Genomic DNA, 25,081 nt, shown 5'->3' on the forward strand with positions numbered 1-25,081 from the left:
AACAGCTACGCCGCCGAGGCTCTTTCTGATCCGGATCGAAGGATGACAACATGCTCATGGGCGATGGATTGCTACGGGTATTCTGGCCATACGACCTCCCGCGGTCCTCATCGCCGGGGGTGATTGTTGGATGGAGGAACTCTGAACTGGATTTGTTCGTCCTCACAGTGTTGGAAGATGTTGAGGTAAGTCAGCGTTCTGTCCCGAGCGGCAAGTCGGCTTGAGGAGCTGACGGTTGACTCGTGGGGATAGCCTCGAAATGTCGACAATGCACTACGTGCTGGAATCCTCTTTCGCAACAGCCCTCATCCGATTGCGCGGATATTCACGCTCTGTGGCAGATCGACAATGCATGTTCTAGGATCAACTAATCCACAAGACCCGCCAACGGCATTTAACCCGGCCCATCTCTATGTGACAACGCATCCGTCCTGTAAAGTCCCTCGGATATATTGTCCGCCGGAGGCGAATATATCCGTTCAGGTTATCATGTTCCATCGTCCACATCCCACGAGGATGGAGTACATGTCCCTGGATCCGATTTCCCTTGCTCTGGGGGATAAAGTGTCCATCGCTGATAAACCAGAGGTTGTACCTGCGACCATCGATGCCGAAGAGGAGCGGGATAGAGCAGCGCGGGATAAGCTGGTTGAGAAGTTGAAATTACACACAGTCGTCAAACATATGCCGTCGCCTAAGGAGCAAGCACTACCTCTCATCATCAACCAGGTCAATTGTGCTTATGAAATGGGAAAATTGATGGAAAAGAATAGCCATCTGATTGGAATCCGAGTTAAGCGAAGTATGAGTGTGGGTGAACGCGTGGTCGAGTCTGCAACAACTCTGTGGGACCTCTTTGTCCTCGGGGTCTCGTATGGGTTCTGGCAGTGGATCTGGCCGGTGGCCACTCGTATTTTCATCATCGGCCTCGTCTTCCATCGTACGATTGCCGAGGTTGTTCTGCAGATACTTGAGTGGCGAGCTCGTCCTGATGCAGCTGCCTTGAAGGACATCTCTGCGACGGCTCAGCAGGTTGACATTCGACTCCAGCAATTTTGCTATTGGCCGATACAGTACGTTAAGCTCCGCCAGAGGAAAGACGACTGGGAGAGTGTTACTACGAGTCATCCGGATTACATCCGTTTCTACAACAGCTTGTGGCTCGTTGCCAATGATGTGATCATCGGTATTGCGCTGGGATCATACATCATCGACAACGCCAATTGGGTGGCTTTCCAAATCAACAGTGTCCTCTCTGGCTGGACAGTAGAAGGGTTGCAGCGGACTATATCGTGGTTGATGGACTGGCCGGCCGGCCTGAAGCTTAATAACGAGCTTGCTGCATTCTTGGGTGACCTGTTTCTCTGGGTCATTGAGAACTGGGCCGGTATTCTCTTCTCCCAGACCTATTGTTCTCTCTCGCTAATTATGGGGCAGCTTGCATTGCGAATCTACAGCCTTACCTCCCGCATGTCATATACGTCGTTGGATGCTCGAGTTTCGCCGGAGCCAGCATGCCGATCGCCCTTTTTTCAGATCTCGTCTCCATTCTAACTGTGCATATCTACTCGTTTTACGTTGCGTCCGCCCGCATATTCAATTGGCAACTTACTATCATCATATCTCTCTTTCATCTCTTCCGCGGCAAGAAGCGCAACGTCCTTCGGCGTCGAATAGACTCGTGTGATTACGATCTTGATCAGCTTCTGCTCGGCACTATCCTTTTCACAGTTCTCTTCTTCCTTCTGCCGACTGTGATTGTATTTTATCTAACGTTTGCCTCCGCGAGAATGTTGATCATCTCGCTAAAAGCGGCCCTTGACACATGTTTGGCTTTTCTCAACCATTTCCCTCTGTTTGCGTTGATGCTGCGCGTGAAGGATTCCCGACGGTTACCAGGTACGTTGGTTTTGCTCATCTGCTTGATCAGCAGTCACTGACTAAATATGAGGCGGTATTCGTTTCGAACTATGCGAGGAGCAGGACAAGTCTCTTCATCCGTACTCCACTATGCCTTTCATCCATCTCGAGGTATGTTCATCTAATTCATCGTTCCATTGAGTTTACTGCCAGAGCAAGTCCTGATTGAGATAGTCGATTCCACTCCCTCTCCGCGCCATGTTTGACCAGTACTTCCAACTCGGTCATCGCCTTCGGAAGCACTATCTTTCTCCGCGCGTGATATTCTGCCTCTTCACTGGCCGTTTCGTGCCTCCCATCCACCGCCGTAATCTGTACAGTATGCAGTACAGCATGCTCCCTGCGCATCGGGCAGGTATGGCAGAGGTGTGGTCTCTGTTGACCCAGCCCCGAAAGACAAGCAGTGGTAGCAGTGGCTCTTCTTCGATGGGAGGGGTCACGGCTGCCAATGGATTACTTAGGGTTCAATCGGGGTATGCGCAAGGAGATGTCAGACGACGGGGTCACCGGTATTAATGCTTAATAATGTGAATAATATGTCATGACGCATATAATCAAGAGATTTAACGCCTAGTCTATTGCACGGTCGGGTTGCTCAGTTCTTGCACACGATGCGTTGGGACCATTTCTGATCAACGACTTGGGCTAGCATTTCGCTCAGAAACGTCACGTAACCTCCGGATACGAGTACATAATGAATGAAGGGACAAGCATGCGAGGAAGTCGTCAAAGTATTATACATAAGAGAATCCAGTCGTTCTCGAAGACAGGCCACTTCCAGTCAGGGGATATATATAGCTCAGATAGAACAGATTCGAGTATATGTTCAAGCCATCACACATGAATTTGCCGTAGATCTGGTAACGGGGGTTTGCGCGGAAACCGTCCAACGAATACTAGTCGTAGCAATGCCCGACTATAGTCATGGAGGGCAAGCATCCAGGAGATGTTGCCTGCAGGAGCGGAGATGAAGGAGAGTGTCCCCGATGGAGGGGACCGATGACCGACGTCACTTCATGATTTCCAGAGATAGTCAGCATCACTTTCCGAGGCAGTACTTTTTCTCGCCTCTTCGACCATGGTGTCGATGCCTTTTTCTTTCAACGCTTTCTGTTGGAAGCGTTAGTCTAGATCGCAGAGATTTTACGATGTCTTGCTTTGACATACATGTAGACAAGATTTGTACTTTGAGAATAGTTCTTCGCATTCATTTGATGAGGTTTTGCCACGTAGGTATTCTGCGGTAGTTAGCGGGCATTATTTACATTGCTAGAAGGAGAGAATGGATGCGTACTTTCGCTGTACCATTTCAGAAAACAAGTATCATACTTTCTAGGGGGCGTCAGTCCGAGCTCTTTGTCTGTGGTTGCCAGTGGCAGTAGCTGGGGAAAATATACTCTTTCAAGTCATTGCATTCGGGAGCTATGGAAGCTGCCATGGTGAGCTAGCTTAGTGTGTCTGGACCGATTTATGTATTTCAAAGAGGTTGGAATGTCCAGACACCTCCTCTCTTTCACCGCATTCAATGTCTCGCTGTCAATGGGATTGTCTATGGAACCAGTATACTACTCGCAGTCGAGAACTTGTAGCTGGAGACGATCGCCGAGATACCGCGGCTAGACCGATCATGGTAGGCGGTCGGTGTTTTTTCCTTTTTTCCCTGCGGCGGGCGCATTTCTCCACCTCCGAGCTTTCCTCAATTTTTCAGGTTATTATTTGTTCCTGCGAGTTTGCATTTCTTGACCCTTCATCTTTTGTCTCGCTGAGTTCGGCTTTGGACTCAGACTTAATCTGCCAATCATGGAGTCTGCGGCGGATTTCCCACCGTTCCAGCAACGGTTAACGTCCAGTCTGGTGCAGATGACGCGCACCGTTGGGCAGCTCTCTGCAGAGGATCTGAGTTTCCACCGGACTTCGAGCGCCGAAGTCTCGGGATCCTTGGATGAGCAAAGTGATAGGATCTTGTCGCTGACCTCGACGATTCTCAAGGCTGCCACAGCCGGGACGGATTTACCCGCACCTAAACTGCACGATGAAGATTCTGTCGAAGACAACTGGCGCGGCGTTGTCGACGTTATCGATGCGCTGCTAGAGAGGGCAGACGCCTGTCTCGATGAATTTACGGGAGTCATCAAGAAATTGAGCCCGTCGCAGCAGGAGCAGAGCGCAGCAAAGGCCGCCAAAAAGGCTTCCACCAAGTTCCCCTCCGTTTACGATTTTGGCCCGTCGAAGATCCCCAAGCCGCAATTGTTGTTTCAGCGGCCTCCCGATAACGCCGATGTTTCTCCTTTCAAGCCTCTTCTTCGAATCAAACCTCACGCGATTGTTCCATTGGAGGATTCCTTGAAGTTGACAGATCCTGCGCAAGGTTATAGGAATCCGTACGAAACGGAGATCCGCGCTGCCAAGTACCCGGATTCGACCTATACTGTTTCTCCTCCCGTTGATTACCAGCCGTTTGAATCAACAGCTGCGACTTTCGTGGACACCCTGGAAGGAGTGAAGGAGATGTTGAGCGAGCTCAAGTCGTCAAAAGAGATTGCTATTGATTTAGAGCATCACGATGTGCACTCGTATCATGGCTTGGTTTCTCTGATGCAGATTAGCACTCGGGACAAGGATTGGGTTGTTGACACGCTAAAACCTTGGAGAGAAGAACTTCAGATTCTCAATGAGGTATTTGCGGATCCCGGAATTCTCAAAGTCCTCCATGGCTCGTCCATGGATATTATCTGGCTTCAGCGGGATCTTGGCCTCTACGTTGTAGGCATGTTCGACACCTACCACGCCGCCTGTGCCTTGAACTACCCGAAGCGGAGCTTGAAGTTCCTTCTCCAGAAGTTTGTCAACTTCGAAGCCGACAAGAGATATCAGATGGCCGACTGGAGAATCCGTCCTCTTCCGTCAGGGATGTTTGACTATGCCCGCTCCGATACTCACTATCTCCTCTACATTTACGACCACTTACGCAACGAGCTGTTGGAGAACTCGACGCCTGACCACAATCTCATTGATTATGTACTGGAACAGTCAAAGAACGAAGCTTTACAACGTTACGAGCGCCCCGTTTACGACGCTGCTACGGGACAAGGACAAGGGGGATGGTATGACTATCTGTACCGCAACCCTGCCGTTCTGAGCAAGGAACAGTTCGCCGTCTTCAAGGCAGTGCACCAGTGGCGCGACGAGGTGGCAAGGGAAGAGGATGAGGGCGTTCAGTGTGTGTTTCCAAAGCACATTCTCTTCAAGATTGCCCAAGTCATGCCTCTCGACCAGGGTACTTTGTACCGGACATTATCTCCCATGACGCCGATTGCCAAGAACCGAGCAGCGGATCTCCTGGAGATTATCAAGAAGGCGAAGATCGAAGGAGCTACGGGACCAGAATGGCGCGACATCGTGCGGCCATTGAAAACGACAGCAGCTCAAGCCGCAGAAAAGGGTCTCCCATCGCTCCCCGCCACCGAGGCAATTGAGTACCCTACTGCAGCGCGCTACGAGTCTTCCCAGTTCTGGGGACCTGTCCTGGAAGTCCGGGAGCCGCTTACGCCTCCGGAGTATTCTGCAATCGCCTCTGCGGAGGCTCTTCGACTTTCTCTTCCCCTGCCGCCCATGCCGCGGACTGTATCCGAAGCTCGCGAGAAGCTTGGCGATACCAAACCAGTACCGAAGCCTGCCGCAGCACCTGCTCCAGCACCAGAAGAAGACAGCAAGAAGATATTCACTGTCAAGGAGCTCGGTGGACCGCGCAAACGCAAAGCAGCAGCAGCCGAAGAAGCCGAGGCTGCACCATCGCTTGAGTTGGACGAGATTAACCTGGAGACTGGATCATCGGCGGATGCCTTGGAGAAGCCGTCCAAGAAGCAGCGCCAGAAGAACAAGAAGAACAAGTCGCAACCACAGCCCGAAGGTGATGCACAAGATGATGTACCGTTCAACTATGAAGCTGCCGAGTCGGTATTACACGCTCAGCCTGCGCAGGCAGCACCCAGCCGGGTCTCTAAGCGATTCGCCCCCTACGCAAAGGCAATGGAGGCGCCTGCAGGAGCCCGTAAGCACAAGAGAGAGATCGCAGGGAAGGCGTTTACATTCCGGTGATGCGTTTGCAGGGTGGTTTGCGTCTTCGTACTCCTCCTATGGTTATCTTTGATTCTCAAGTACACATGGACGTCGGATGCATCCTTTGGTGGTCGTGATATGGGTTATTCTGGTTCTGTGCATAGCGATACCCGATAGTGTTTGAATAAGAGGTCGCCTTGTATTTATCTGAAACCTGCCTTGATCTGTGCATATATATATCTTTATCAGTTATCCGAGCTGGACGCCACTACCCACGCTCCAAAGCCTTGCGCCTCTGCTTGAGCATGTACGAGTACATCATGAAAGCGCCTAACCATTAGCTGCGCTTGCATCTTTACCCATTATGAGTCAACTCACCAGGAACATATAGCACAAGGCAGAAGTAGAAAACCCCAGCCCCGATGGGGTTGGCCGTCGCAGCGGCAGCCTTGGACATCAACCACCACTCACTCCCAATCCCAACCGGATACAAAACAACGAAGAGGGAGTATCTATGTATACCGACTATCAACCATTGCCATTCCGATACGGATGCAGGGGTTCCCACGGGACAGAAACGAATCTCACTCACCTCAACCACTTAACAACCTCCACCCTGATCCCCGCCTGAAGAAAGCCGAAATACGCATACCGGACCGCATCCGCCGCGGACCAGGCCAGCAGGAGAGCCGGGTAGGCGGGCGACGAAGCCGTCGGCTCGGGATACTGGTAGTTCACGGCCCAGACTTGGACGCAGCGCGTGAAGATCTGAATGAAGGTCGGGAGGACGGGGGCGCGGGTGAGTCCTGTGTATTCCGCTTAGCTCTGTCTGGGGTTGGGGTAGGACTGCAAACAGACCTGTTGCGGCGTGGAGGATTTCTGCGATGGCGACGGTTTGGGTCCATCTTGTTTGGGGTTCGAGGTGAGGGTATATATTATTTGGGGATGGGTGAGTTGGGGAGAGGAGTGCGGCGGTGACGCCGAGGAGGATCCGGAGCCAGAGGGTGGAGGAGAGGGTGTTGTAGAGGAGGAGGTAGGTGGTTTTTACTGTCATGATGTTTGTTTACGATTGGAGATGTGTATATTGAGGGCGACTGATTCTTTGATTTGGTCTGCTTGCATGGACTTGTTACTGGTTGATGTTATTATCATTGTTGTATAATTATTGGGGAGATTTGCATGTGATAATATTTGTCAGCATCAGTAGCTCAATGCTCAGAGTATGGGGTAGATATAGAAAAGGCTCAATCTAGATGATACTTCAAATATTTCCGTCTTGATTATCATGTGCCATTGAAAGAGGAATACATAGATGATGCGATAGATGAGAAGAAAGAGTTTAGATGTCTGGAGAGAAAAACAGAGTTCAATAGAGCAGGAGGCACAGCATGCAAAAGCAATATGCTTATGGCTTTTTACCCCGTACTTGCAACACTTATTCTGTACAAATCTGCGGAGTACAGTAGCACCTAGTTTAGCATGAGGTCTGAGCTCGATCCGACATCTAGGTACGCCGTCCCATCACTCGGCGGCACTGCACTTTTTGGTGCCGTGGTTGCCGTCAAAGGTCACTCCGTTTGAACCGGGATGCTGACGCGACCAATCCCCAGCTCTTAGAATTTAGAATATGAAGTCTGTCCTGATGGTCCCAGGGCCAAGGTAAGATCTCGTGTCCTGATCGTGGAAGTGAGGTCTGTGCGTGTGCCATGGTTCATGAGTTTACAGTTTACACAGCGCAAGACCTTCATGCAGCGGCTGGAGTCTATCTACAGGTCACTTGATCAGGATTGGCATTTGCCGTCAGGATTAATCCTGAATTATTGATATTTTGAATGACATATGCATACCTAGTAGTCTTCTGATGCGAGTCCATGACCAAATACAGTTGCATTTCTATGGCCACCTTTGGAGACAACAGTACAAAGTACTCAGTAAGAATATGGGGTATTACGCAGCTGATCGTCTACTGAGACATCCGTGGTTGTCAGTTTACACACATGACTAGTTTCTGATCATCCTCTCAAAAATGGTCGTGATGTAATTGATATCGAGCTGTACAACAAACAATCTTGGAAGAATTAGAGATGAGCAAATCGAGATTTCGGAATCTTCTTCCTGGAATGTATTTGCAAAAACCACACCAGAGTTCCTAATTATGATCATGAACATTGATGTTGATTTCTTCCGTTCAAGCATAGATGCGGTGGTTTAGCTTCTTAGTAGTGCATATTCTGTAGAAATAAAGATAAAAATAAAATAATGGCGGATGCTGTTGACAACTTGACGCAGGTACTGGGCCCCAGTCTGATCAGGTGGATACTTAGCATGGGCACTAACCCGCTAGTTCCTCATATTTCAGGGGACTCCAGGCCTTAGTGCGGTCGCACCACAGTTGGAACAGTCAGGTACCAGAACTTCATTATTATTTGCCTGAGAAACCATAATCAATGGACTATTCCATTCTTCTGTGAGACAACATTCTATATTTATCGATCAGGCCACCAGCTGATTGATTGTGAGATAGGTTTCCGGTCTGATTTTAAACTATATTAGCACCAAAAGCGAGAATACCAGGAATGCTAGATAAGTGTTCTGATAAGGACTCTTATCAGCAACCATTATGGAGTGCCTCTCCAGGTACTTCGTAATGGGAAAAGAACGGTGGGCCAATGCAGCAGGACAGCCATGATTCAGGTTAGAATGGTGCGGAGCCAATGAGCACCACGGATCCAAGCACACATGGCAGAAAACCATCAGCATCCCTGAGGAATGAACTCAGGAATTCAGGTTTTACACTCTCCAGCAGATGTAATGATGATGCTGTTGATAGCATTGCAATGATAACATTTGCATATGACACCTCTGGAGGCAAAGACTCAGACAAGAAATGTGCAACATGGTCTCTGAGACATTTAGTCCAAATCGTTTCTGTCTCCTACTATCTAGACTAACCGCCACTCCACATTTCCTTGCTGGGGAGTCTGCAGGGAGTTATCATTATTTATCAACCAGCTAAAATGTCCAGTCAACAAATATTATTATTACTGGGAAATGAGAGGTAAATTCTCAAACAGTTATTTTTTACACAATCTCATCATATTTGATGATTATGCTCCAAAAGGTCTCTAAGCTCTTGCTGCTAAATGGCAGTCTGACAGACCGCATTTTAATCTGACCTACTGTTTGAGGGGTGGCGATCTGGTGTAGCGGCTGGTCACAGGTTAACGCACTGGGCCAGGGGTAAAACTTAGCCCCATAATGATAATCATAATTTACCATTATTATTATTATTAATTTTCCGTTACTCCGACTCTGCACCTACTTGATACTGATAGACTCCATCCTCTCCAGCACAAAAAGGGGAAAGAAAGTTATGACTAGTTACCTTCTTCATCGTTATTCGCTGGGAACGCACAGGCTGGATACCTAGATACTCCAGCTCGAGGACTGTCACCGGCATCTGTCTACCGTCATTTCAGGCGCGTGCGGCAGGTGGCTCCAGCCTTCGGTGGATGGAGACATTCCCCTTGCGTCGTCCTGCATCGAGTGGGTGCCCTTCGATTTTCAAACGTCAGACTCCGAAAAAGGAGAAATAAGACTGCGGGAGATGATCATCCGTTCATTGATTCGGATAAACTTGCCTTAAAATACACCGTAGAATTGTTAAGATCTCCTTGATCTGATGCCCAAAGCAGGACAGGTGATACAAACCGTTTCCCTTGAAAGGCAGGGAAAATGGAATCAAAGGACCCAAGGCAGAAGGCAGGAAACAAGGAACATCAACCCTGCATAGAGTGAAACAATGGACAAGATAAATCTGTCGAACTCTGCCAATTATCTCGTCGTCCAAGCCTGGCGATCACTTTGGGTATTTCAAGTCTACTGTGCTTACAGAAGACAGTGGCATTTGTTGATGTCAGTAGGATTATAATAAGAGTACTTTAGTCGATATCTGCATATCATCCTAAGCTTGAAAAATTAATGATCACCTTCGTGCTCTGTAGGTACATCATCAACATCTGGCTACTTCGAAGGATTTCTTGCGGAGGAATGCCGGTTCAGATGCCGAATGGCATGACCTGCATGGACTTATTATGAATTAAGTTAACATGATTTTTGTTGGCACGGAGTATGAGAAATCCTATTAACCTGTATCTCCAAAGGAAATATGAATATTCATCGCTCAGACCCAGGTACCAGGAAAAGGCGGAACAAACTGCTGGGTCTTATCCATTGAATGGTCTTGAATTTTCCGTACCTGGTGTACGGAGAGAACAAGCTGAGGTACCATGTACCCATGGGCAGTCAGGAACAATCATCATCACACACCCATGGACATTTCTCGACTAATTATTGCTTAATGTCTGGAGGAATTTAACCCATTTATTTTTCATTTGAACAGCTCCTGAGCCCTTATATCTCCTCGCATATGCATAGGCGCTCAGTCTCGTACGTTAATGCATGGTAAGGTATGCCTATCTCCACCCTATCGACAATTATGGATGGTTAGTACTATCCCTGAGCCAAAAAATCAGAAATCCCCATCAGAGGGTGCCTTGGCTTCCCGTCCTCCTTCCACTTTTGTTTCTTTTTCCTTTTCTTTTTCCCTTTTTTTTCCCGGCTTTTCCCTTTGTTCTTTTGTTTTCTTCTTATTGCTTCTCCCATATCTAAACCCAAATTGAGTCGTCTATACCTTTGTTATTTTATTTGTCACTTTTCTTCCTTCCCGCTCCTCCGTAACCCCTCCTGCTTCCTGCTCGCCATCATCGACATTATTTGATATCATTATTATCCAACTAATACTATACGGACTTGTACCCTCCTTTTAATTTTGGCACTGTCGGTCGCTAAGTTATTCGCATACACCTAATATTTGATCTTCCTGCCGCCCCTTCTCTGCTTTGTTCTAATACTCTATCGCTTTGGCCTCACCAATTTCTTCCCATCCATCCTTGCGCTCCCTACTTTACTGTGCATATTCTTTCCCTCCCAACCATCTCCTAAACCAACGGTCTCGACATTCTTTTTAACTTCTCCGCTTGAGACAATTCAGCTCCAACTGTCTCAATTGCTTTACCGGACCCCGCGACCATCCCTGCCTTCTTGAAAACCTATCGATCCCTCTGTTGCTAGCGCTCCAACGCTCGGCTCGAAAGTCGTACGACCGTCGACCCTCGATTTATTCCTGGTATATCAACTGTTGAAAACATCTGCGGCATTCATAATCCGTTGGTTTGGCAGTCTCTATTGATCGCGTTTCGTTCGCTCCGAGAGGTCCCTTTTCGATACCTGCGATAAGGAGTATAATCTGCAAACTTCGCTACGTCTGCGAGCCCACATCTCAAACTATCACCAGATGGTCCGGGTCTGAATTTTGACATCTAAAATCCAACCAGCGACAATTATCTGGCGGTTCCCAGTGATCTTTGATCTGAACGTGTCTCCACGCCTGGTGGCTGGACTCTCCTCGATATAAGTGCAAGCGTATCTGTGCGATTGTCCGTTTGTGACGATTTGTTTAGCACAACTACCACCATAGCTTTTCTTTTCACAATATGTCTGTAGCAACAATGTTGCAACCGGCGTCGAGAGCATCTACATCCTCATCTTCTTCTTTCCAACCCGTCACCCGCCAGAACACAATGTCGTCCCACGATACACGGTCTCTTCGCCAGTCCAAGCGGCTGTCCGTTACCGCGCTATACCTTTCCATGTCCGCAAAAGACAGAGATCTTGAAATTTCCGATGATCTCGCGAAGGGTGAGTTACCTCAATTGGCTCGGTCGTGATCTACAGGTTCAGATTTCTAATCTGTTCTGGAACAGCTCAAAAATATCTACGGGAACTCAAAGCGAAAATCTCCTCGCAGTCGAAGAAGAATTTCGTTCTCGAAAAAGATGTCCGATATCTGGACTCTCGGATAGCTCTGCTCATTCAAAACCGGATGGCGCTCGAAGAGGTATGTTGTTATTATTCCCCATAAACTGGATGCCTTTGAGAGGTCGCTCATGTCTCTCTCGCAGCAAAACGAAGTTGCAAACCATCTTGACGACGAAGATCCTCAAGAGGGTTTCTTCCCCAATGATGAGAAAACCCAGAAATATGGAAACCTTTTATTTCTTCTGCAATCCGAACCCCGGCACATCGCTCATCTGTGTCGACTCGTCTCCATGGCGGAAATCGATTCCCTTCTTCAAACCGTCATGTTCACCATCTACGGAAACCAGTACGAGAGCCGTGAAGAGCATCTTCTTTTGACTATGTTTCAGTCTGTTCTCACTTACCAATTCGATAACACGCCCGAGTACTCGTCACTATTGCGACAAAATACACCTGTCTCTCGTATGATGACCACCTACACACGTCGTGGTCCTGGCCAAAGTTACTTGAAGCAAGTGCTGGCGGAACAGATCAATGCTCTGATTGAGCTGCGCGATGTTGATCTGGAGATCAATCCTCTGAAGGTATACGAGAACATGGTGAAGGGAATCGAAGAGGAAACTGGCTCGTTGCCTAGTCATCTGCTAAGGTCAGTCACGGCCGAGGTGGCTGCGGAGAACGCACAGGTACAGGCTATCATTGAGCCGCGGCTGAAAATGCTGACCGACATTGCGAACGGGTTCCTGACGACAATCATTAACTCCGTCGACGAGGCTCCCTACGGTATCAGATGGATTTGCAAGCAGATTCGGAGCTTGTCTCGCCGCAAGTACCCGGATGCCCAAGATCAGACTATTTGCACACTGATCGGCGGTTTCTTCTTCCTTCGATTCATCAATCCCGCTATTGTCACTCCCCGGTCCTACATGCTTATCGAATCCGTTCCGACCGAAAAGCCTCGTCGCACCCTTACTCTGATTGCGAAAATGCTCCAGAATTTGGCTAACAAGCCTTCGTATGCCAAGGAGCCATACATGGCTAAGCTTCAGCCCTTCATCCAGCAGAACAAGGAGCGTGTCAACAAATTCTTGTTGGACCTTTGTGAAGTCCAAGATTTTTACGAGAGCTTGGAAATGGATAACTATGTAGCTCTTTCCAAGCGCGACCTTGAGTTGCAGATTACTCTGAATGAGATGTATGCTACTCATGCTCTGCTGGAAAAGCACAGCCTGGCTCTGGCACAGGATCAGCACTCTCACCTCAACGAGCTCTTACAAGAACTGGGATCTGCACCCGCGCAGGTCCCGCGGAAGGAAAACCGAACGATCACCGTTCCTCTATTTAGTCGATGGGAGACTGCTCTTGACGATTTGACGGCCGCCCTCGATATCACCCAGGAGGAAGTGTTTTTCATGGAAGCGAAATCGACTTTCGTGCAGATTTTGCGATCGTTGCCTCCGAACTCGGCGATCGCCCGACGGCCGCTTCGGCTGGATCGAATCGCAGAGGCGGCAGCCACTCTGAAGAATGATGCGGTGATGGTGCGAAAGGGCATCCGAACCATGGAGCTGTTGAGTCAGCTACAGGAGATGGGCGTCATTGACCGTTCCGACGACTTTAGTCTTTTGCGAGACGAGGTGGAGCAGGAATTAGTCCACCTTGGCTCTTTGAAAGAGAAGGTCCTTGAAGAGACAAAGAAGCTCGAGGAAGTTTTCGCAACGATCCGCGACCACAACGCGTACCTGGTGGGCCAGTTGGAAACCTACAAATCTTACTTGCACAACGTTCGCAGTCAGTCGGAGGGCAAGCAGCGCAAACAACAAAAGCACCAGGAGCTGGGACCGTACAAGTTCACCCACCAGCAACTCGAGAAGGAGGGTGTCATTCGGAAGAGCAACGTACCGGAAAATCGGCGAGCCAACATCTACTTCATGTTCAAGAGCCCTCTGCCCGGCACCTTTGTCATCAGTCTTCATTACAAAGGTAAGTACAGCTGCAGCTGTCCGTTGGTTTTGGTTTACTCTACTGCAGTAGCTGATCATGTGTTATGTATCTAGGTCGTGCTCGAGGTCTTTTGGAGCTGGATCTCAAGCTCGACGATCTGCTGGAGATGCAAAAGGACAACCTGGAAGATCTCGATCTTGAGTATGTCCAATTTAACGTTTCTAAGGTGCTCACGCTTCTTAATAAGCGGTTTGCACGGAAGAAGGGCTGGTAAGATGATCAGCGCAGTGTCTTACCGGACGATTTGATATTACGATGTGTACGAGATGGAGCAGATGGTTGGCCGCAAACGTCGCGAAGAAACTCTAAAATCCTCCGTTCTAAAGGCCATGCTGTGTTGCAATTCTCCATTTGACGAGCGATGGCGAGATCTCAGGCGCGCTGCTTAAAGGCAGCTTGGGCGTGGGCTCGACATGAGAAGACCTGCTCCGCGTTACGAAACGGCGATGGACGATATTCTACCCCGTTCCCTGCTTCAATGCACGTCCCTCGCATGGGGCTAGGCGTTCGAACTGGGGACGAATTTCAGATACCCTATGACTTGTTGTCTTTGATACCTTATACTCTTATCCTGCTGGTACTCGGGAACATCCTTGTAATATGGTGAGCACATATCTTGCCTCGGTTATGGATGTCCGCTGGTTCGGGAACACGCCATAGCTGGGCTTGACTTTGACTGGTTGGTTTTTATTTCGCTGTTATCACTGTGTGTTGTCTTTTGCTTGCAACGTTTATACCTGTTGGATGATTGATATTTTGTGAATGCTTCTTGATACACCACTGTTTGACGACTATATTGTTTCTGAATCTTCTTCGGCGGTATGAGTTGCATCTGCTGTCCCATCTTGCCTCATACCGGGTGGTTGGCCTTTTCCTGCGTCTCTTCGCTGCCTGTACACTTATTCGGCTTGGTGTCTTTTTGTCTTTTCTCTTCCTCGTGTCTCGTTGAATGACACCCTACTCTCCATTGTGATTTAGCTTGGGTGAATCATGTGCTATTGCCTGGGTCGTTTGTGTCTTGCGGTTGGTCAGATCTGTGCTCCGGCCTTGACTACCAATTGCCCTCTATGGACCTGCTTCTGATGGGGACAATGTGTCACGCAGACGCGCCGGTGTCAGGGCTCTGACTGTCTATGTAAATATGTAACTATATATTTATCTAGTATTCATGGACTCTACATGTATGAGCCAGGTTTTCCTCAACGATAATAGATACCAGCCAAGTGGCTTTTTGCAGTCCCACAGGAGGTCGGTAGGTATCACTAGGTACTATATTATTGACGGGAGGAAATGGCCCTCCTCTTAGACTTTATACTTACCTAAGACTTTGATAACGTATCTATACGGTCTTGCATTTTGATGCAGACCGACACTTTGTAGACTGGGTGGATCTCGTAGTGTTTGTCTACGTAGTCCGCAAGTTTTCTGTCTTGTCATCAAGTTCGCCTGCCCCTCTTAATACACTAGCGGCTGCGTTTTAGAGGCCCTCCCTTAGTCTCTTGCTGGTCGACAGCAGGGAAGACGGAGACTTATTCCTCGGCCAGCTCAATTTGATCCTTCTTCTCCAAAACTCTCGCCCTCTGTGGTTATGCTCTGATCCATCTACGACATAAATCTTCTTCATTTTCCTCTCACTCGATTGCAGGTTGCCACCGTTGAAGCAATCAAGAAGCCGACTGCCTTATACTTTCTGAACTCCGCCTCCCTCAATCTATCTATTTCCCCACTCCCCTCCCCTTTTCGATCAATAATTTCTTAATAAAGCTCTTGGCCAACCCTCGATTTCCATATCAAGTCTTCATAACTTTCTTCACCTTGTATCCTTCTCAAATTCAATCCTACCATAACAGCAACCATGGCTGCTGTAGCTGAGAACCAGCCGGCCACGACGTCGAAATACGACGACTACGATTTCCCGACCACGGCGCCTGAACCCCAGCCGGGCCACCCTGGCCACACAACCCCAGAGCAGGATGCAAAGGTTGAGCAGCTCCGTAGTGAGCTGGAGCAGCTGGGATACACGGAAAGACTGGACACCCTGACCATGCTGCGCTTCTTGAGAGCCCGGAAGTTTGATGTGGCTGCCGCTAAGGCCATGTATGTTTGTTGACCGTCCTGCCTTGTTGTTCGAAAGGGCTACTTGTCTCTGCCGATTGGCATTTGTACTGTGGATGCCGAACATTGTTCCATCGGCTAATACGTGGATTCGTTGCTTTTTCCAGGTTCATCGATTGCGAGAAGTGGCGGAAAGAATTCGGCACCGACGACCTCGTTCGCACCTTCGTCTACAAGGAGAAGCCTGAGGTCTTCCAGTACTACCCTCAATACTATCACAAGACAGACAAGGTAGGACTTTTTTTTGGTGCTTAGATGGTGGTTTGTCATCTACGTGCTAATGAATGCTTTTGTTGGATAGGATGGACGCCCTGTCTACATTGAGAAGTTGGGCAAGATCGATCTCAACGCCATGTACAAGATCACAACCGCCGAGCGCATGCTGCAAAACCTCGTGTGCGAGTACGAGAAGCTCGCGGACCCCCGGCTGCCCGCCTGCTCACGCAAGGCCGGCAAGTTGCTCGAGACCTGCTGCACCATCATGGACCTGAAAGGCGTCGGAATCACAAGCGTCCCCTCCGTGTACGGATACGTGCGTCAGGCTTCCGCCGTCTCGCAGAACTACTACCCCGAGCGCCTGGGCAAGCTGTACCTGATCAATGCCCCCTGGGGTTTCAGCAGCGTGTTCAACGTTGTCAAGGGATTCCTCGACCCCGTCACCGTGCAGAAGATCCACGTCCTTGGTTCCGGTTACAAGAAGGAATTGCTGGAGCAGATCCCCGCCGATAACCTCCCCGTTGAATTCGGCGGTACCTGCGAGTGCGCTGGAGGCTGTGAGCTCAGCGACATGGGTCCCTGGCAAGAGCCTGAGTGGGCTAAGCCGCCCAAGTGGGCTCTGCCTAAGGAGGAAGAGAATGTCGTGAAGAATGAAGACTCGGGTCCTGTGGTGAAGGATCCCGCCGCGCAAGAGGGCTCTGAGCCCGTAGCGTAGGCTATTTCGTCTTTCTTGCTCTTTTATGCTTCTCGTTTGCCTTGCATACATAAATTCTTGGATTCATGTGGTAAAGGAATTCAGCTATCATCCATGTCGGCCTGTGTGTTCTTCACCAATGCTGTCTCTATCACTCATCCCTGGGACAGTCACACTTCTTATGCCTTCGACCGTGTCCTTCCTGATCGCATTTGAACATCACATAAATTCAGTAACTGGTCGAATGTTACCCTGGCGGAGTGGCTTGTAGGGCCGACCGGGGACGTGTTTATCTCTTTCCTCTTCTCAATATCCAAACATAGATAGTCAACAACTCCGGAGGAGTGGTGCAGTGCTTTTATAGATGGGGACAAGGATGATAACGGATTGCAGGGTTGAATATAAAGTGTTTATCTTGTCTGGAATTTGGTTACTTGACTGTGGATAGTCAAAGAAATGACTGCACGTTCTCATACTGGTTTACTTTGGTCTAAACCAACCGGCATCTGGAGGTCCTGATGAGAAATGCAGAAATAATGTTTGTAAACGAGATTGGTATCACTACCTTACCGCTAGCCTTTATTCCAACGCCAAAATAACATACCAGGGGGATATGGCCGAGAACCAAAACAAGAAAAAAAGAAAGAAAATAGTGAAACCCTTCAGCCTCACATCTTCTCCACGACTTCCACAGCCCGACCCGCTCGTTCAGCTTTGCCCAGCGTCGAGGACAGCGCATTCCCATCCGGCCCGCTCTCGACTTGCTCGCCAGGGACTGCCTCACCCTGAAGCCGTAGTAAAGTCCGCAACGCATCGTCATAAACCTCCGCCATCTCCCCGCTGCGCCAGCGCTCCGCCTCATGCTCCGACCCGAGGGGAATCTGCAAGTTCCACCGCGCAGAATTCAGTTTCGAGGGTCTCCGGCGCAGCCTGCGAGATCCATTCTGCGTCGTTGTGTTTCGTGCATCCGCGTCAGGCATAGGGATGTCTTCTTCACCCTCGCCATTCCCATCCTCATTTTCATTTCCATCTTCACCGTCAACATCTTCGTCCTCGTTCATATCCTCCTCGTCCTCCTCGATAGCGTTCCTCAATTGCTCTGCGTACGCCTTCGCCGCACGCGCCGGCGCATCCCGCCTCAACTGCGCGACTGTCGTGGTAAGGGACTCCAGCTGGGCGTAGAGCGATGTCACGCGCGCCGCGAGCTCGGTATCGTAGGGCTCGTACTCGATTGTCTCTGTTGGTTGCGTGAACGCAGCGGGGAAGGGGAACTGTGACGAGGAGGAGTCGAGGCCGTTGATGCTGATTGAGGCGGAGGCGGTGGTGAATGTTTGATTGATGTACTATGGCTCATTTTGTTAGAGTCAAATTGACATGTTAGGTACAGGGGAGAAGAGAGGTAGTACCTGGTCGACCAATTCCTTCACACGTTCTCGCATGGGATCTGGTCCATCGCTTGTGTTTGCCGAGGGGGGAAGATGGAGATCGAGCTTTTGGCGGGAGAGAGCGACGGTGTTGGCGTAGAGGTAGGTGAAGTCTGCGGGCGATTGGAGCTCGATTTTGCGGTAGTGAGGGGTTGACATTGTTGTTATGCTGCTGTTTGTTGGTTGTTCTGTTGATTTGATGCTGGTGGACGCGGTGCGGGATGTTCTCTCATTATTTACTCTGCTCGGACGGGGTACCTATCGATATCGATTGTAAGGTGTCGAGGTGTTATGCCTCAGGCAGCAGTGCTGGAGGAGGAGTGATTGCTGCCTAAGGCAATCCGTCGATCACGGCCCCGCAACGATGTCATCGATCTGGTCTGGGAGATCTCTATTTAGCTTGCGGCCTTGCAAACCTCATGAACCTTGCACGTCTAACCCTTTGTTTGCATCTCTAATTTTCTGTTCCTGTCTGCGAGGTTTTTGTCGGGGATTGAGTTGACACTAGGTCTGCGTTTGTTTGTCCTTATTTTCTTGGAGTTGCAAGCTTGTAAGAGCTGTATGCTCCTATCCCTTTTCTTTCGTCACGAGGCTTCACGAGGCTTCAGTGGATGTTGCGTTCATCTACGTCCACTCATTGCTGTTGTCTTTACATTGATTGCCATACCATGTTGCGATAATGTCACAGTCCCCTGCCAAGACAACCTTGGAGGTCTGTTGTAACAAAATTCTGATATAATATCGAGGTAATCCGTGGAGTCATCATTACCATGGCAGACATTCGCCGGATCACGCTCGCCGACCATACCGACCCCTCACGTCGCTCCGTCGATGAAGAGGCGCTGTCTCAAATCCCCTCGGCTACAGGATCGCGAACCGGCTCCAGGCAATTCAGCAGAGTGTCCATCCGCGGTGAACTCAAGCGACGAAAGTATGCCAAATGGCAGCCTGACCGATTGCGGCTCTCGGACGACAGTAGCTTGAGCAGAATGCCGTCACCGTCGGTGAATCCATTGACTCACATGAATACGAATGCGAATACCATATCTGGGGAGAGCGCTTTGTCTGGCCCTTCTCAAGCTGCGATCGAGCAGCATGACATCGATGCGACGGATTTTGCCTCCTCAACGAATGGCGAGCGCGATTCCGCGGTGCCTCACCAACAACAGGGCTACGACCCGAAAAGCAACACCAAAGGGGCTCGTTCCGTCAGCGAATTGGACATTCTCTACGAAAACCAGCGCGGCTGGTTCTTTTTCGGCATTCCGTTGTACTCGCACAGCTCGCTGCTCAATTTCGACCCTGGCTCTTGGGTCACGCACGACTTCCGCGAGAGCCCCGTCAACATCACCAACGCCCAACTGCCAGACCCAAGCTGGGAATGGGCTTGGCCGTCATGGTATGTCGATATGTCCGGCGACATCGACGACCAAGGCTGGCAGTATTCGTTCTCGTTTAGCTCAAAGGCCTGGCATGGGTCTCATCCCTGGTTCCATTCGTTTGTCCGAAGACGACGATGGGTTAGACTGCGCGTAAAGCGCGCTGTGGAGAAGACACATCGTGGACGATCGGGGTTCGAGATGGCTCACATGTTGAACGAGGATTATTTTACAATTCACTCTCCGCGGAAGCAAAGCAAAGCCGCCAGTTCAATAGCAGCGTCGGGGAATGTGAGCCGCACAACCACTGGGGTAGAAGAGGAGGCTCCGTTGGAAGAGATAGGAAACATTCCTACACTGATGTATGCCCTGAAGGCTGCCATTGTTGATCGTGAGAAGATAGACGCTCTGAAGCGTTTCATCGAGGATGGGGGCGAAGAGCTCCACTACCTGGATGACAAGGTATCCCATTCACTCGTTGCTCGTCTCTAATAAATAGTCCACTGACTACCTGGCAGCTCCCTGAAATCATGTCGATGTTTGTCTTCCAAAACTCGAGATGGCAGTTCCTCACCCACTTGGAGGATGTCATCAACGACCTCTCGCGGGAAGCAGCCGAAAAAGACAATGCAGACGCCGAAGAGATGCGGCGCAAACAACACAACCTCACGAAAGCTGCAGAGACAGCAAGACGGCATATCACGGGGCCCGAGTTACTAGGTTCCGAACACCACGAGTCGATGAACTTGACTCCTGCCTCAAAGCATAATCTGTTAGAGAACTGCTCCAAAAGGTCCTCGTTCAAACGGATCGACAATGGCGGACAGATCAAGGGTATCCCCGAGGCGGCTGAAATTGGTCTTGAAGGCCATATACACCGTCCGTCGTGATGCCTAGAAGTAAGTCATTCAATGGAGAGGCAGCTAGCTTGCTGTAACTGACAGCATGTCGAGGGTTGTTGAGCTTGTTGAGCGTTGGATACCATTTTTTCTTTCTTTTGCTTCTAGCGTCTAGTACCCCCAGTTCAAGCGTTAAATATAAAATGCTGTGCACAAATCTTTGCCCAGACACCTTTCTAGTTTAAGGCCTAAATAATAAGACATCATCGATGGTAGTAGCTGAGATTTGTTAATTCCACAATGCTTCCGATGCTCCGCCTGGAGGAAGCTTGAGCGGTCCGAACCCCACCGCCTGCCGTTCTGGCACCGCAACAATTTTCCTGCACTCCAGACCGAGCTTGACCTCCATCGAGTTTCTATCAGCGTGCGCATGCAACACGACATAGACACATTCGCTTGACGAATCAACCTCACATGCCTCTGGGAATCTGTTTGTGCCCTACCATATGTTCTCGCGCGGTCATCCGTGTCTGAGAAGACGTGGTCTATCCGCCGTCTTGGACAACATCGCCGCTGGCCCCGAAGAACCCTTACTCTTTCTCTACCCTCGCTGGTTTACATCGACCTTGCGAAAAGAAATATCAATATCGTCAATAAAGTATACTCCCTCCGGAAAGGATCCGCTGCGCTCAGTTCGTCCCGTCCTCCGAGTGTCGTCTCGTCGCCGGAAATCGTCCTTCGGCATTCTCACACGGCGATGGATATCCACTCACTCCGCTGTCGGGACCGGTCTTGCCGAGCCAGCTGGCTCACTGCCCGGACGTAAAAATGTTGAGCATACACGGAGTATAGGACCTACGCAACCACAGGGAATAGAAAGCACCGGCGATAAAGGTGGAAGCCATGACACTGTACTCAGCGAAACGGGCTCCCGTGCGGACCACGAGTCGTCAACATCGCTGCATACATCGGAAACACCAGGCGAAAAGTCACTGAATGCCACAAGAGAGGACCGGCGGCCGTTCAACATCTTCACGAACACGCAAACGAACTTCCCGGCCAAGGACAAAGCGATCGGAGTCATGGAAAGCTTGTCGATTAGGGATCGGAAAAAATTGAGATATAGGCTTTATCTTTCGCGGATGGGCGGGGACCATGGGTCACGAGATAAATGGGGTCGGTGGACCAGAGTGGGAGACTTCTTGGAAGAGATGCAACAGGAGTCTCGGCTGTGGCCCAAGAAGGGGCCGGTGCAAAAGGAGCTCCTTATACCGGAGGAAACAGTAGCGCTCATGGCGGGCATCACGGACATGGCGATGAAGGAGAATGTCTGGTATGTGCCGGTTCGCAACGGGTGTCGTGTTCATGTGTTGCACCCTCTAGAGAGCGAAGGGCAGCATAGGAAGGTCATTTTGTCAGGTTCGAAGCGGAGTGTGGAATTGGTCGGGGATCACATCATGCGGGCACGAATGCTACAGGAACAGGGTGACCCTCTAGTCGACATAAGGAAGCCCCCCATTCCGGTTTACCCCTCCATCGAGGCCATGCGACGCAAGAATCTTCCGGTTCCACTTGTCCGAGGTGTCTGGGACTTTTACCAGGCGTTCAAGCAACCTGCACCACTGGACACACTTCTCAATTTGTCTGCCAAAATATCGAGTGTCAGGGAGTTCGCTGAACATGTGGAGGAACTGACCCGATCTCGGCCGTCCTCAAAAGTCATTAGAGGGAAACCGGGTACTCATCACCGTGAGCGAGTGGCTGCTGCGCTTGTCGCTCTTTTCCAAAATGACGCAAACCGCGAGTATTTTTCGACTGCAGCATTGAATAGAGCACTTTCATATCTGTTCGACAATGAAATCTTGGACGACGCTCGCGCGGTTTTCATCAGGGCAGAACATGTCGCGACAGTTGATACGTTTAATATGCTTCTGAAATCCGCGGCCAGGAGACAGGACATCCAGGTCTTTCGTGGTTTCCTCACCTCCATGTCGCGAATGCACATCCGACCGAACCCCTACACCTGGCTCGCTTTCCTTGATTGTCTCGTCTCCCCCAATGCGAAAGCAAGTCTTGTCAATTTTATGCTGCAGAAGGGTTACTTGTCGGACTCTGGTGCGATGCGGACGGCATTGCATTTAACGATACAAGATACATTCTTGGCGCATTTACAGAGCGGTAAAAGTGTCGACGCTTTTTTTAATATGATAATCGATACATACGGGGCCAACTGGTTTTCCCCGACTCTGATCAATCAGATGTTAAGTGTCACCGTGCGATTGAGAGACTACGATGCAATTGACCGGTTGCTTGGAATATGCGAGCAGCAAGGCTTTGCGCTCGACAGCGCCACTGTCAACTCGATCCTGCCCTTGTTCCGCTCTGATATCCAGTGCGCTCTTCGATACATGTTTCGTTGTCTGGATCACCCCGAGACGCAGTTGGACAAAAAAGCGTGGGAGATGCTTTTTCTAATTGCTTTCAAAGGCAGAAATTACAATATCTGTCGGGTGCTATGGCGGTATGCTTGCATGCACAGACAGGTGACATACAAGATGAAGCAGTCTGTTCTGACCTCACTGGCACGGAATGTGCCCCGGAACAAAGGAGACGTGATTGATAATGTTTGGAGCACTAGTGCCGGCAATGTCATTGTTGGTGTTGATTTTGATCAGTCCGTGTATCCCTTCGACGATGCTATTCTGGACAATGTGCCGGACGAACATCTCGACAATCCGGTGGCTTATCTTGCGTCCGGTTATAAGCCAGGTGGGGAAGAACGTGCAAAGCAACTTAGTCTCGCCTCAGCGCTTGTGAAGCGTGATATCGAGATTGGACCTCGATACCAGCCGTCTGTGCCTTTTCCCATCATGCTGGAGGCCGCCGCCGTGATGGATCGTGGATGGAAGGGCATCCCAAGACCAACGCAATGGGTCCTGCAGAATTCCATCCACATACCTGTGCGCAAGGCGGACCTCTTCGCCACCCCTGCATAATGCATGTTTTTGTCCACTATTGCCCTGACGTTTCATTCGCATTTCCCACCGGAGTCCGCCTTTTTATGGCATATTATTTACATCATTTGAGCCTGCACGTTGTATATTTTATTAGGTGGCTATGGAGCCCACCAAGTGTATATCATGTTGAGCGGATTCTTGCATACTGATGATAATTGGCATAGTCATGGGTGTAAGGTGCGTGGTTGGATATTGGTTGGGATTTATCAGCCTTCAGCTACCTCTTTTGTACATTACATGTAAATAGATATCACCCCTCCACCCCCGACTTCAGAAATGTATATAGTGTGTATAGAGATATGAATCGAATAGAGTCCGAGAGGATCACAGATCGGTGGGAGCCATTCAAGTCAGCCAGGGGTTCGCATCTAGCAAAACAGCACTTCAGTTGTGGATTTGCATGTTCAATTTGGTAAGGCATAATCATCTATATCATCCAATGTGTCGTAAATGCATCAATATGTTAGGGCAAGCGTTGCCATGAGTTCCGCCGGCAAAACTCACCCACGGCCGTTCTCATGCAGCAGAGCCGGGGCAGGAGGAGGAATTGGAGCTCCGTACGGATCCATGCTCGTTCGGGTGGACCCTACCCCTTCTTTCAGGTATAACACCAGCCGGTAGGCGGAATTGCCATTCAAGTAATACCGATGCAGACGTTTACTCCGCAAAAAGCCCAGGCGCTCATACAGCTTGATGGCAGCAGTGTTTGTAATCTCCGTCTCTAGTACAATCTGTGCAAGAGAGAACGCCGTCAGTCAATCTTCTTCCAACTTCCTCCTGCTGCAAGCCCCGTCGCAGGTAAACCTACCTCATCGGCGTCTCGCTCTATCATCGCATCAATTGCCATCCGCACCAACTTGGTCGCTATCCCTCGCCCACGGTACTCCTCCCGCACAGCCAGCATGGCAATATACCCCCTCAGCGGACCGCCGCGGTGCGGTTCGAGTTTCGAAACCACCACGCCTACCATGTAGTCGTTCTCCTTTGTATCGTCCATGGCCATGAAGCACAGATCCCCCCATTGATAGAGGAAGTAGCGGTAAACGTAGATGCTGTACGGTTCCGAGAGATCTTTGGAAATAAGCTGCCTCATTGCGGAGACGTATTCATTTTCGCGGGAGCCATCGTAGCGCACATAGCGGAGGTCTGAAGGAGCAGCAGCAGCAGCTGTGGGCTCTGCGGGTGAAGAGACATCCTGGCTCATTACGGAGTCATCGAGGGGAGGAGGTGGGGGAGTTGTTGTGGGAGAAGAACTTGAGGGTGGAGCTTGTTTTCAGGAGACTGTTGGAGGAACCGGTAAAAGGACGGATGTGAGTAGCTTGTGATTGCGATGTGTCGAATGATGGACGTTGGTGGTCTGAGACGACTTCTTTGGAGGAATTCGCTTTTCTCGCATGACGTCCCCGTTCCTGCTTCCCATGTGATTCCGATGCCCGTCGCTCCCCTTGGGTACCTTTTTTTCTAGCCTTTTAACTTTCAATACTTTTTATCTACATTCCTCGTGTCATTCAATTCTCTGGGACCTAGGAGCAAT

The 25,081-nt window shown here is 49.9% G+C and overlaps 9 protein-coding genes across 9 annotated transcripts; 6 read left to right on the plus strand and 3 right to left on the minus strand.

Moving 5' to 3' along the window:
• Positions 1-50: 50 nt before the first annotated feature.
• On the plus strand, positions 51-2,436 carry Aspvir_005462 (phosphatidylinositol N-acetylglucosaminyltransferase; the record flags this gene model as incomplete). The annotated part of the gene is made up of 5 exons (XM_043268677.1): positions 51-185; positions 253-1,387; positions 1,438-1,899; positions 1,952-2,031; positions 2,095-2,436. 5 exons carry the CDS (start codon positions 51-53, stop codon positions 2,434-2,436), a joined length of 2,154 nt encoding a protein of 717 aa, XP_043124612.1.
• Positions 2,437-3,720: 1,284 nt separating this feature from the next.
• Positions 3,721-6,018, plus strand: Aspvir_005463 (exosome nuclease subunit RRP6; the record flags this gene model as incomplete). The annotated part of the gene is made up of 1 exon (XM_043268678.1): positions 3,721-6,018. One exon carries the CDS (start codon positions 3,721-3,723, stop codon positions 6,016-6,018), a length of 2,298 nt encoding a protein of 765 aa, XP_043124613.1.
• A 229-nt stretch (positions 6,019-6,247) lies between these two features.
• On the minus strand, positions 6,248-7,033 carry Aspvir_005464 (putative membrane protein; the record flags this gene model as incomplete). Its single annotated transcript, XM_043268679.1, has 4 exons — positions 6,248-6,309; positions 6,358-6,491; positions 6,572-6,785; positions 6,838-7,033. The coding sequence occupies 4 exons, from the start codon at positions 7,031-7,033 to the stop codon at positions 6,248-6,250; spliced, it is 606 nt and encodes a 201-aa protein (XP_043124614.1).
• A 4,588-nt stretch (positions 7,034-11,621) lies between these two features.
• On the plus strand, positions 11,622-14,077 carry Aspvir_005465 (Ras GTPase activating protein IRA2; the record flags this gene model as incomplete). The annotated part of the gene is made up of 4 exons (XM_043268680.1): positions 11,622-11,739; positions 11,805-11,938; positions 12,003-13,842; positions 13,917-14,077. The coding sequence occupies 4 exons, from the start codon at positions 11,622-11,624 to the stop codon at positions 14,075-14,077; spliced, it is 2,253 nt and encodes a 750-aa protein (XP_043124615.1).
• Positions 14,078-15,718: 1,641 nt separating this feature from the next.
• Aspvir_005466 (SEC14 family lipid-binding protein) lies at positions 15,719-16,909 on the plus strand (the record flags this gene model as incomplete). Its single annotated transcript, XM_043268681.1, has 3 exons — positions 15,719-15,960; positions 16,086-16,209; positions 16,280-16,909. The coding sequence occupies 3 exons, from the start codon at positions 15,719-15,721 to the stop codon at positions 16,907-16,909; spliced, it is 996 nt and encodes a 331-aa protein (XP_043124616.1).
• A 647-nt stretch (positions 16,910-17,556) lies between these two features.
• Positions 17,557-18,471, minus strand: Aspvir_005467 (uncharacterized protein; the record flags this gene model as incomplete). Its single annotated transcript, XM_043268682.1, has 2 exons — positions 17,557-18,231; positions 18,295-18,471. 2 exons carry the CDS (start codon positions 18,469-18,471, stop codon positions 17,557-17,559), a joined length of 852 nt encoding a protein of 283 aa, XP_043124617.1.
• A 611-nt stretch (positions 18,472-19,082) lies between these two features.
• Aspvir_005468 (uncharacterized protein) lies at positions 19,083-20,581 on the plus strand (the record flags this gene model as incomplete). The annotated part of the gene is made up of 2 exons (XM_043268683.1): positions 19,083-20,153; positions 20,210-20,581. The coding sequence occupies 2 exons, from the start codon at positions 19,083-19,085 to the stop codon at positions 20,579-20,581; spliced, it is 1,443 nt and encodes a 480-aa protein (XP_043124618.1).
• A 455-nt stretch (positions 20,582-21,036) lies between these two features.
• Positions 21,037-23,526, plus strand: Aspvir_005469 (uncharacterized protein; the record flags this gene model as incomplete). Its single annotated transcript, XM_043268684.1, has 1 exon — positions 21,037-23,526. The coding sequence occupies one exon, from the start codon at positions 21,037-21,039 to the stop codon at positions 23,524-23,526; it is 2,490 nt and encodes an 829-aa protein (XP_043124619.1).
• A 521-nt stretch (positions 23,527-24,047) lies between these two features.
• On the minus strand, positions 24,048-24,751 carry Aspvir_005470 (peptide alpha-N-acetyltransferase MAK3; the record flags this gene model as incomplete). The annotated part of the gene is made up of 2 exons (XM_043268685.1): positions 24,048-24,278; positions 24,356-24,751. The coding sequence occupies 2 exons, from the start codon at positions 24,749-24,751 to the stop codon at positions 24,048-24,050; spliced, it is 627 nt and encodes a 208-aa protein (XP_043124620.1).
• Between the last annotated feature and the right edge of the window lie 330 nt (positions 24,752-25,081).

Source organism: Aspergillus viridinutans, assembly GCF_018404265.1.
Source record: "Aspergillus viridinutans IFM 47045 DNA, scaffold_3, whole genome shotgun sequence".
NCBI lineage: Eukaryota > Fungi > Ascomycota > Eurotiomycetes > Eurotiales > Aspergillaceae > Aspergillus > Aspergillus viridinutans.